Genomic DNA, 12,500 nt, shown 5'->3' with positions numbered 1-12,500 from the left:
CATTATTACATTTGCTGGGAATTAAAATGAATCTCCGTCAAAGGCTAAATTTATTGTTTCAATTGACCATGCCTGGGTTAAAGGTAAAACTTGACAAATAAATGTGGAAAACATGAAAACTAACAAAAGCCTGCGTGGAAGACAGAGACTTTGAGAGAACCAGAGCGAAAGGCTGTCTCCGGGCCATCTTTTTTTAATATGTCTCCTTTCCCTTTGCCTGAAGGCACTGAAATTCCTTTACACTTGCTCTCTTGGCTGCGATCGGCGGCATGTTAATGGTTTAATAGCACTCTGCAAGAACAACCAGCGAACTAAATGCCGGGTCCTTATCGGGGCCTTTCATTTTAGGGCAGGCACAGACTCGCCTCAGAGGAAAGGACACGGAGCGGAGCGCGGCCGCGAGCCGTGCTGGCATACGGCTTTCCCAAGACGGCCCCCGCGACCGAGGAGGCGGATATGCGCAGATCCTAAAACCAGCTGGGAAGAGCAGAAGTCTATATCTCTGCACCGCCGCAGAGCTGCCGGGGTGTTATCAAGCACCGTGCTGCAGCGAACACGGCCCGTTCGGCACCATATCGGAAGGCGGCGCGGATAATCCGTGTGACAGGTGATCTACGCGCTCACAGCCTTTTGAAAAGACTGCAGAATTTCCAAAAGTCCGTTCTGCCGGTTACAACAATTGCACTCCGTCGCGTTAGAGAATTCGCCCAGGTGGGACACGACGTGAGTCACCAGCAAGAACAGTGCAATTTTGATGAGCACGAAAGATCACTTTACATTAGATGTACCCGTAGGGCCTGAGACTTACTCAGTAAAACGTTCAGTGAAGTCATGAATATACTATAAAACAACTGAAAAGCTCAGAAGAACTTGTCTGCCTATGCAAAAAGGGGAAAAATAAAATAATTCTTGAACAAATGAAACCTAAACACATTTTTGCCTGCGTTACCCATGTAAATGAATCAATATTTTTCTTTGGTTTCTAGAATAACAGTTTATCACATAATGTGATTCATGCATATGACTCATGTCTACACTTGCAGACGCTACTGTAGCAGCTCAGAGGCAGCGGTGTGTGGAGCCTGCCCCCTCGGGTCCATCACAGAGGCTCGGGCTCCCATGGCAACGCAAACTGTGGCCAAAGCTGAGGGTGGACATGTGGAGATTTCATCGCAGATTACAGGAAGGGCCATGAGGGGCTCATCGTGTTGAAAGGAGCCAAGCGATAATCACACATGTGCATCACTTGAATTACACTGAAGCAAATGACTCCGGATGAATATCAGAGCACAAAAAAAATAATAACACAGACGGCAAATCTGGGTCAAAATGTGTTTCTTGTATGGAATTCCGAATACACGAGCAGCCACAACCCAAGACAGGTCTGAAGCTGTTAACCTCCCTGACCTCAATCTAATCCGCAGTCACACCTCACTACAGTGCAAACAAACGCAGAGCTGTCTGCTTGCCATGTGTACCAGCATGTCTGTGCTGGGCAGAGTCTTCTAAACACAGATCACTCCTCCACTCAACACTTCCCTTTCCTATGAAAGAACCCCCCCGCACCACACACACCCCCCCCTCGGGCTTAGTACTCAAACCCCCAGGCACCACCGAAGGTGAAATTGTGACGGGATCAAAACACAAACAAACAAAAACATAAACAAAACAAGGAAAACAGTGATGTAAATGTTACTTTAGAGCCCACTGTAGCTTTAGAAGCTTCTAACCGCCAGACATTCAGGCAGGTGCAACTCAAACCTGCACAGCACCGGCGAACAGCTCAAAAAAGCTCATTTAAACTGAGTGTGGTCTGAGAGCGTTGCTAGCCTTTACAAGCATGTCCATGCCTTTAGGAGACACTGAGCAAGAGCCCATATTCAGTAAAGCCACGCACAAGGTGCCTCCAACACTTAACGGATCAGACAGCTGAGGGAAAAGGGATGCTGGGATGCGCCAGCTAGTCAGGCAGAAACCTGACACTACTTTATGAGATGAAGTTAACAAAAGACGCATTAGCGCAACGTACAGGTTTCAGAATCTGTGTGTACGGACTGTACACTAGAATCCAAATAGAAATATCTGCCGTTATTTGTGGCCAACACCCAAGCCACATAATACATGTTTACTGAAGCTGTATCCTCTGTTTACTGAAGTGGTTTCCTCTTAAAAGGAGATACCCTTCTCTGCTAAGATACTATGCTTAGGAGGCTAAGATACTTTCTTCTTTTATCTCAGCATGCCACTGGACACAGTACACACAGAGCTCACACCCTGAACCAGCTATGCAACGAAACAAATGAGCCGCATTCCTAAAATGAACTGAACTCAAAGTTTGCTGCTCATCACTGCTTGTGGTCCATAGCTGCTTCCGTGTAAACTCAAAAGGTGAAGCATCTCAACTGCCATAGCTTCAACCATATTGCCACAGCAAATGCCTGTTTACAGAATCAAATTAACTGCAAAGTCACAGGACTTTAAGTAAAAACCACAATGGAATGACTTGTCGACTTTTAACCAATTCATGCCTGTACTTAAATTGAAGGAACCTAGCTGACATCAACAAAATCTATGGCCTTTTTTCTTGCTATTAAAAGTGCAGCATTGCACAGTACATATTCTTATACATACTATATATACATGTTTTACTATCAGCATGGCATTTAAATTCACCACTGACCCATCCGTGGTGAGCAGTCAAGGATGACAAACATGCTATAATCAACTGTTAACAGAGAGAAGGGGCACTTGATTGTGGTGCCAGTAAACTAAAAGGCAATAATAGAGTTTTACTGGTGCTTTGTTGGGGCCAATGGATTCCTATGACCCTGAAATTCCAGTTGGGCCCCCGCGAAGTCAGTAGCAACTGGGCCCCTTGAGCTCAATCGAATCAGATGAGCCCAGTAGGCAGTAAAGCAGTCTTGTAATGTGAAAAACAGATGCCTCCGCTTCCGTATAATCCAATTAAGAGGCCATTGTCTCAGCCTTGGTGGTCCCTGAAACAACAGTAAAGCTAAAAAAGCCATCTCACATTACCAGATCAAAAAGGCAGAAGGTCGGCGCTGCCCGGACACCAGAAAGATATTGTTCTTTCTTTCCTTCTTGCTTTACAGTAATAACAGAGCTACACGTTGCAGGCCTATGAGAAAGACAGAATCTAAAATACAGAGACTTTCCATCATCATCAACTATGTGGAGGAGTTACGGGATATAAATCAGAGCTCCAGCTGGATTCAACTCAATAACAGCACCATTGCTAAAACAGGTGTGGTTAACATAATAGTCCCCCCAAAATAGAGAAAATGACTAGATACAGGAACCTTGACTATTAAAAAGACGAAAAGATCCGATATGTAATTCGATTATAACTTCATGCGTGCTCCAACTTCCTTCATCTTATGACCCACTTCGCCTTGCCCCAAGTTCCAAGACGACCTCGGCGAAAATGTTCACAGGTCTTAATTTTTTTTCCAAATGTCTAAGTACCCAGGGAAAAAAGGTTTGAGGTTTCTTTTTGTCCATTAAAAAAACTGCCTGTTCAGTAACTGTACCCCCTGGGTTTTTATTAGACCAAGGCATGAGAAAAGTAACGAGAGATCCGCGTCGGATGTGCAGATGATCAGCATCAATGATAAATCAGTTCTCTAATGTCTAATGCCATCGATGATTTTTCTTTCCATTACTCGTCAAAACGGGGTTCGCTATGATCGCTATCTACATAGCACGAATGGATTTAGTTGATAGGGCGCATTAAAGTAACTAAGTGGCTTACATAACAGATGGAGTTTTTTAGAATTTAGATATCTGGCGATACTTCGGTTTCTGGGAAAACCGGTTTCTGGGAAAAGGTGGGCTCCGTTTTACAGACCAACAACGCTACGTGCTCAAGACCAAGGTGTCCACACTCGAGAGTGCTCACGGAAATAACGTCGCTTAAAGTTTACAGGCATGCCGACGCCAGTGAGACCTCCTATGAATAGCTTGTTTCTGCGGGCCAAATAACATCAGGACAAGCGCACAGGCAACACACTAAGCTGAAGTCGAAATTGATCTCGGGCAAAGTTGTCCGCAGACGAGCCTTTCAGTGACCAAATCACTCGAATATTAAATCAGTGCAGAAGTGAGCGCAGGGCAGGGCACCACCTCAACCCAGCCACCCGTTTTCAGGAGTAGCAGCTGCTGGGTTGCCTATTTCGTTATTTCTGTCCATATATACAATCTGAAGTAGCTGTTAAGAAATGTTAAGAAATGAACGATGTCAATGCTCCATGAAACACAACTGTATAGAAAACGGTTCTTACATGAGTGAGATGCGACGTAAGTACCAACGAGATGACAAGTCCAAATACTTTTTGGACATAAATCCGCCTCCCCATTTTCTTGGCAGTCCAGCAAGAGTCCTGCACGCTGGGGAAGAGAAAGTCAAGGTCCCTGTCTTAAAGCCAGTGAGCAACTAATTACCAAAAGTTTTAAGAGTCTCTTCTGCAGCGAGTGCGCCGTCTGTCTTCCGTCCCACTCTCGGTGGAACTTCATTGACCGAACTGAATCCGTACGTGCACTCCCGGGTCTTGCAGTAACAAAAAAAAAAAAAAACTAAAGGGGGAATTTACGGTCGCTTGCGATATCCGTGGCGATCGTTTGAACCCACTTTGCCTCGCGCACCAAAAAAAAAGACTTGCACACGCGCGCGCCTCTGCGGAGAGCTCGTGAGTCCTGCGCCGCTGGGATGGGGCTGTCCGCACGAGTAACTGCCCGGGGTAAAACGCGGACTGGAGTTCTGAGAGGGCTGCAGGGAACCCGCAGCAAAGAAACGCCGCCTACGTCCAGAAAAGCACTCCGAATTGCCCTTTAAATATACTGATCATTTTTAAGCTACATTGCTGGCATGTGGCATGTGTGCCTATTCACTTATCACAGAAGGTACAGCTTTTACGCGTGACCAGTGCTGTTGACAAAACAATGTAGCTTTAATTGCTTTATAAGACTCTGGGTACTTACTCATTTGATAGATCTAAAACTATAAAACCTATAAAAGTCAATATTTTCCTATTTAAAACCACTGTTTACTATTTACTGTAGTATTTATCTATTCAATATATTGAAACTTCACAGAATTCTACAAGTGGCGCTATTCGATAATTGGCTTTATACCAAATCGTAGTAGCGCCCTCTAATGGTCATTACATAGAAAACAGCTAGTAGAGTCAGTCGACAGTGAGAAGTGTTGCTTTGATGTCCTATATTTGCCTGTAGTGGTCTAAGCGACAGTTTCTCCTATGTGCGTAAAGCCGAAACGTCTGACACATTTAAACTGTCAAACAGTTCAGCAGTACGCTGTAGTGCATACAAACGCCGGCTGCCAGTTTTTGCACACAGCACGCTCAACTTATCCTGCACAACTGTAAAAGACGAAATGAATGAAGGATGGAGCTATAAAGACGACATAAGCTCTTAATAAATTACGGTTCAGTGACAAAATAGACATGATGGACAGAACACATTCCAGTGAAGACCATTCCTGACGTCGTCGCCTGTTTTACGATACCAGACCATAAACAGTGATCTGTTTAAGCGTCTGATCAGACCCATGATCGGTACAGTGTATGTATGTCTCGTAAAAAGTTTTAAGAGCAGCTTCTTTCAATTAAGGTTGCAACTGCTCGACGTAACCTCTCGGGACCTAGCCAAAAGAAGAAAGGCGCATGACTGGGAAGGAGATGGACCGATACTGTGTGTGTCCTTTTTAGGAATACAGACATGGCAGTTTGCACTGTAGACGTATTACTACACAAATCATAAAGAAGTTTACAGTCTCCTTACCTTTTATATTAAGTAACATTAATATTAAGTAATTAATCGGTGATGATGGTTCATGATAATAATAATAGCAGTAATAGTAGCAATAATAATAATAATAATAATAATAATAATAATAACAACAATAATAACCATAGTAATAATAATGCTTTAAAATATGATTCAATAATAATACTAACTTAGTGTTTACTAAGTATATGATTAAGACTTTTGCAATTTAACAGCTAAAAATCGTGATCTGTCTACTTTTTGATTCTACCTGTATCAGATTGTTCTGTTACAATTCAAAGAAGCAGCCCGCATCTCTTTCTAGGATCAAAATCTCATTTCAGAGGCAACCTAAAACAAACATTGAACTATTCCTTTGTCTTTATCACTATGCTTTAGGTTTCATACAAACATTACAGTACTTTAAATTGTCACGGAACGCTCGCCTCCCGCGAGTCACGTGGTTTGGCCCACCACGTGAAGTGGGAGGACATTTGTTTATGGCCACACCTGCACACACCTGTACCTCGGCATGTCTGCTTATTTAAACCCTTGTTATTGTGTGCAGTGTGTTAATATAAATGTTAACGTCGTCACTGTTAAAGGTAGTCGTGTTCATTGTTCTGTTCAGTGTTAACCGTTACGTTTTCACGTTTATTGCTTGTGTTATATGTGAGTGCCGTTATGTTTTATGTAATGAAATGTTCGTCTATGTCGAGAGAGTCTGTGCGTCCTGCTCCACGCCCTTCGGCACTCGGGCCAGCACGTTACAGAATTATGTTCCCTGGACCTTAAAGTGATCGGATGGAAGGGTTTGCTAATATTGACTGGAGGAAGAGTTAGACTATAATCAACATGCAAAAGTGAATAAACATATGTTTTAGTGGTGAAGTATTGTATGTGAACTTAAAAGATTCAGTATTTCACCTCCTCCAAAGATCACTCACTGGTGTATTAGAAATATCATAATACACAGGAAACAACTTGTGCATCGTGCCAATACGATGCAGTTTTTATCATTTGGATTTGAAAGAATAAGAATGTAAAAAGCTAACATGTTGATGACATATGTCTGATGTCTTAGTCAAATTAGCTGTATCGGTTTTGTAGAAAGCATATCACAGATATATTCCCTATTTAATCAAGCATAATCCAAAAAGTAACATATTGTAGTGCAGCAGCAATTGAGAATTCCAGCTGGAAATGTAATTTAATTCAAAACAAACCAGTGTCAAGTTAACAACCCACTCAATTTTCAAAGTGTCTGGAAATAGTTCCCCCAAGTGGTGAAATATAGTATTGCAGTCACTCACCACTCATACAAGAAGAGGAATTGGTCATTTAGAAATATTCACTTAAACAGCTGTCATATTTTAGTTGCATCTTGTATGATCATTGTGGAGCGATAGGGGAAATGTAAATACTGTTGCATGTTGTTTTACTGGCTCCAGGCAATACCAATAAAATACATTTTCTAAGCAGTGTATCAAGGGTCACAGAAAAGAAAGCCTACACATGGTCACAAGAAAATCCAGAAAAGTTGCTTTTAGAAACGTTTTACAAATGTTTGCGAGTGTAGAAGAATACATACGTGTCTCTGAGAAGGATTTAGCCAACAGTAGAAATGCCCTGCAGGCATGACGTTTACAGTTGCCCTGTCATAACTAGTCAAACCACTGCATGTTGACATTAAAAACAAACAATAACTAGGGACAGAAGGAAAGAGGCTCTACCATGCAACTAATTAGATCTTCTAGAAAAGCCAGAAAAGGACACGTTTATTTATCTATTTAATTTATATATTTATTCTGTTTTGTAATACATGTAAAAGAAAGTGATAAGATAGTAGCTACAAATCATTGGTAGGATCTTTGGCCTAAACAAAATTAAATACATACATGACCTCTCTATCCAGTACATCCATCGTCAATATTTTAATCTCATATCCATGTTGCAAAGTCTTAAACCTGGCCTTATGCAAATTAGACGTAGTACCATCCAATAGGAAGTCAGTAAAGTGGTGGTTGCGGCCAGGTGCGCAACATAACAGGGAAGTGCGGGACGCTCTTTGTAGACGTTATTTGGACGAATTCGCAAGTAGGTCGGCAAACAGGAGGAGTAAGATATGTAATTTATCGGGCCGTGTATATGTAATTTATTGCTTTAATAAGGCGTTGATGTTATCAGTTATTTATATTATTTATCGCCTAGGGGCGGTCCGGTTTTTACTTGCGAGATAACGAGTTTGTACACTAAACGCGGGACAGATCGCGTTAATACATTAGTGACTATACTATACTATACTGTAGAATATTAGGCTCGCTTAACAAATTTAGTGTCGCCCAAAATGCCATGAATAAAATGATCATTAGAAATCCGGAATAACGTATGTGAACATTCACTAGATCACCAACCGGCTCTATCATACGATGGAGACAGACTCGGTCAAAGTGGATTCGAGCCTGTGGGTCGGCACGAAACGGTACCGCGCAGTGCTTAGCGGATGGTACTTCAACTGGACTGAACTCGACAAGAAGAACCGAGAAAAAAAAACAAGTAAGTTAGTCTTTATCTGAGACACGTGTAGCTGGAGATACTGACCAGCTACTCATGGGCCATGAAGTACTCATGCTCTCTCTTATCTATGAAACTTATTTATAGCTCACAGGAAAGCGGTCCCGCCTTTATAGTCTTAAAAGGTCTAGATAATATATAATTATATATTAACAATGTGTTTCATGAGATCAAGTATAAATGTGAAAAAATTATTTATAAAGTGTACCATACTCTTAAGTATTCAGTACAGTAGATATTTTCTTAAGGTGATTGACAGCTTTATTCATACTTGTACACATTCACAGATGTACTTTCCCACAGTACCATATCAGTTCTACTCTCCTCTATCAATACTCTCACTCTCTCTCTCTTAAGAGAAAGAGAGGGAGAGAGTTACAGAGTTGTGCGCTAACAGACACCATTTTTAAGAATAACCCATCTCAATTGCTACATCCACCGCAAATCTTTCATACTTTCAAGAGCAGCGCATAATTGTTCTCAAGTTCTAGTAAAAGTGCTCTCACTATTTATTTGATATATCAAATATATAAAAATACATTACATGCAGATTCCAAAAAAATAAATATGGACATTTTCAACTATTTGATTGAGACTGAACAGTAAAGAGAATGAACAAATCAATTTCTCATTGAACATTTTCATTAGAAAGTCCTGGTGGGACATTACAGGAAAGTAGTACAGATACTAGGAGTTAATGGGCAACGGGTGTATCGTTTAAGTCTATGAAGTGTCTGCGTGCGGTTAAGTTTCAGTGCCGATCAGCGAGGTGGTTGCTGTCGCGGAAGGGAAGGCTGAGGTCCAGCCACAGAAGAGAGCAGAGGACACTGACCGAGACTTCACGTGTAAGTTGCAGCTGGCGACGTGGACCGTGTAGGTACCCATATAACTAAGCCAATGTAAACAGCCTCACAGAGCGTTTGGTCCTCTCATCCATGACACAGTGTTCTACGTGAATCGCACAAGGGGCGGGAAGAGGGCACTCTGGTGCTTGGGCAGGACGGAGTTCTGCTGCCCCAGCCGTGACCTCAGGGATCAGTGGGTAACTCAACTCAGAACGGCTCTTAAAACACACTGTAAGTGAGATCCACCCAAGCCCCATTCGCCCTCCCATTCTCATTCTGTTACGCCGTTAGTGCAGCCATTTCTGTGATCCAATCATCTGCTGGAGTCTGAGACACGTGTGTGTCCTCCCTCTACCAGGTCCCTCTCGCCCTCGCAGGTTGCTGGTGTTCGTCAACCCCTATGGGGGGAAGAAGAGAGCGAAGCAGGTCTATCGCTCCTTAGTGGCTCCCTTGTTCGAGCTGGCAGGTGTCAGCACTCACGTTGTCGGTGAGCTACCAAGATGCCGTGCGTGGCCCTCCTCCGGTGTCCTAGACATTATCGAGTGTCCCTGAGCGCGGCTCTCGGGTGACGCGAGGCGGTCTCGACCAGGAAAAGTAAAAGGAGACGAATTAAAAAGGGAAAGTGGAAGAAAGCCAGATGAATTATTAAATTTACCTGGTACCTGTGGAGTAGGTACTCCACGTTACACAGCTAAATGAAGGCAGGAGGGCTGCACTTCACAAAAACAAGGCTAGGTCCGTGTTGATTAAAAACAATACCAGCTGCACTCAGATCATGACTGATGTGCTACTGGAAGCACTCAGTACCTTTTATACTGTCTATGTACATTTAAGAGAAGGGATAAGGCCTAAGGGATCAGTGCTGATGCCTAGAGGTACAAAATACATGAGGTCTATCTTAAACAATGATAAGTGTAATAAACTATAAGTACTAGAGTTTGTTAGTCAATATCAGTGTAATAAACAATACCCTACAATAGGTACTAATTTCAGTTGGTCAATATAGGAGCAGGGTCAATGGTCATTTAAATATTCCACAAATAGACGGGCATTCAGTCTGAGTTTGAAGTTTCGGCTTGTTTTGTCTTAATTTTTTTCAGTTTCGTTTTTTTATTTCTGTCATATCCTTTTGTAAGCAATTTGTTTTTAAAAGTGCTATATAAATAAAATAGTGTTAATTATTATTAGTATGTTTTTTTAGATCGTATATGATTGAAAACAATATCAATTTTGTATTCCATTAGTGACAGAACGAGCCAATCAGGCAAGAGACCATATCCTGAAGAAAGACCTGACAGGGTTTGATGGGTAAGTGATTCCTTTAATAGTGCCCGTTGTTCAAGTAAAATTCAAGAAATTGGAAAATGTTCACCAGGTAACCCTAGGATGCTGTGTAACATTACACAGTGGCCTCTTCACAATCCCATGTTTCACCAGCCAAACGATACCTAGGTTCTAATGCACAGTGAGTTTTATGTTTATACGGACATTATATTCACACGATTTTCCATTTTATGTTGATACTGACTGTTTCTGTCTGCTCTGTTCAGCGTGATTTGTGTGGGTGGAGATGGAATGTTCAGCGAGCTGCTGCATGGCGTGATTGGACGAACCCAGCAGGAGGCGGGCATTTCGGAACATGACCCCACGGTGATGCTGCAGTCATGTGACCTCCACATTGGCATAATCCCAGCAGGTTGAACGATTTTTCTGGTTACTAACAAATGGTGGGCAAATAAGGAAGTGATGGTGAAAGTGATTAGTGTATTGTTAGAACAGGCATATCCCGTGTGATACTGATTATTAATGAGTAAACATTTCCTAATTGTTTTCTTATTATTTATTTTTCCTTACAGGCTCCACAGATTGTGTTTGTTTCGCCACAGTGGGTGTGAATGACCCGGTTACATCAGCATTGCACATTATTATTGGTAACTCTGCCTTTTCTTGGTGAGAGACCTGTTACCTACATATGTGGATTATGAGAATTTTATCAGCATTTATATATAATAATTTGATTTGAATTTACGATAAACTGTTTGTGTTTTCCTCTTGTATACTTTTGCTTATAGCTCACCTAATCCCATCTCTTTTAATTAACTTCCGTTTACTACTACTGACACGTTAATCCAAGGTTAAAATTGGATTCAATTTGTTTCTTTTCCTTTAAGGAGTAACAGATAGTAAATCACGACGATGTCAGACGATGACCCCACCTTTTTCTCTCTTTCTCTCTGTAGGTGACTCTCAACCTCTGGATGTGTGTTCTGTCCATCACCACAACACACTTGTCCGTTATTCTGTCTCACTGGTGGGGTATGGTTTCTACGGCGACGTTTTGGCAGAAAGTGAGAGGCTTCGCTGGATGGGACCTCTCAGATATGACTTGTCAGGTAACTTGTGCAGACTGGAGACATCTGAGTCCTCCTGAATGCCTGCCTCTAGTACTAAAACTAAACTAAAGTCAAATGACATTTCCACTCTTCAAATGACTCTCTCCAAGACTGCAACTCACACTTCACCTCTTGTATTAAATTCTGTTTTACCACTGAAGAATGAGTAGACTTTTTGTCTGCACTACTGTGGAATGGCCAGCTCCTGCAGCTAATTACTGTCCACTTTATTAGGAACACCACACATCTTAGAGAGCACCCTCATGTGCTCCCAGAACAGCCTTGCTTCACACAGTTATGGATTCCACAAGGTGTTGGAGACATTCTTTTGAGGCTCTGGTTCATAACCGCATCACATAAATGCTGTAGGTTTGTCAACCGCACGTTCTCCTGTTCCGCCACGGCCCAAAGGAGCTCCGTTACATTCGGTTCTGGTGACCAGAGGGGTCACTGAAGGTCATACTCCTCAATCCACTTTGAGAACACTTGTGCTTTGTGCCATGGAGGGATAATCGTGCCTAAAGTAGCCACTGTAAGATACTTTACGTTGTAAGATGAACTGCTCAAGATATATTTTTGACCGATAAAGTAAACTGTGGCAATTAGGGCATGCACATGGCCAACAACAATGCTCAGATAAGATGTGGTATGCAAATTATTCTCATTTGGTGTTAAGATAGCAATAGTAGTTCCCTGCACCATTACACCACCAACTTGAAATGCTGACCCAAGGCAGGACTCGTTGGACCATTCTTCAAGATCGCGGTTTTCGCGAGCCTTGATTCAGGCCAACTGAGGTTGTGTGACCACCTTGTCAGCTTGTCTCCGTTCTTGTCTGGCCTCTCTCATCGACGAGGCCTTCCAGCCTACACACCTGCTGCTC

General features: G+C 42.3%; 2 protein-coding genes and 1 long non-coding RNA gene across 3 annotated transcripts in view; 2 read left to right on the top strand and 1 right to left on the bottom strand.

The window, feature by feature from the left end:
* The window catches only part of LOC113578611, an 8,824-nt gene extending 7,502 nt beyond the window's left edge, over positions 1–1,322 (top strand). The window contains exon 2 of the long non-coding RNA XR_003410777.2: positions 1,044–1,322. This is a non-coding gene — a long non-coding RNA (uncharacterized LOC113578611). The remainder of the gene's footprint in view (positions 1–1,043) is intronic.
* The window catches only part of hspg2 (heparan sulfate proteoglycan 2), a 76,264-nt gene extending 71,519 nt beyond the window's left edge, over positions 1–4,745 (bottom strand). Inside the window, 1 exon segment of the mRNA XM_027011987.2 lies at positions 4,302–4,745. Coding sequence (XP_026867788.2) covers positions 4,302–4,376 — 75 coding nt within the window. The 5' untranslated portion in view covers positions 4,377–4,745.
* Positions 4,746–8,216: 3,471 nt separating this feature from the next.
* The window catches only part of zgc:158263 (ceramide kinase family protein), an 8,589-nt gene continuing 4,305 nt past the window's right edge, over positions 8,217–12,500 (top strand). The window contains exons 1-8 of the mRNA XM_027011969.2: positions 8,217–8,361; positions 9,129–9,224; positions 9,324–9,455; positions 9,583–9,711; positions 10,469–10,532; positions 10,775–10,920; positions 11,081–11,155; positions 11,465–11,617. Coding sequence (XP_026867770.2) covers positions 8,235–8,361; positions 9,129–9,224; positions 9,324–9,455; positions 9,583–9,711; positions 10,469–10,532; positions 10,775–10,920; positions 11,081–11,155; positions 11,465–11,617 — 922 coding nt within the window. The 5' untranslated portion in view covers positions 8,217–8,234. The remainder of the gene's footprint in view (positions 8,362–9,128; positions 9,225–9,323; positions 9,456–9,582; positions 9,712–10,468; positions 10,533–10,774; positions 10,921–11,080; positions 11,156–11,464; positions 11,618–12,500) is intronic.

Source organism: Electrophorus electricus, chromosome 22 (genome assembly GCF_013358815.1).
Source record: "Electrophorus electricus isolate fEleEle1 chromosome 22, fEleEle1.pri, whole genome shotgun sequence".
NCBI classification, from domain to species: Eukaryota; Metazoa; Chordata; class Actinopteri; order Gymnotiformes; family Gymnotidae; genus Electrophorus; species Electrophorus electricus.
The sequence above is the reverse complement of the archived record's forward strand: the minus strand, read 5'-3'. Positions and strand labels throughout refer to the sequence as shown.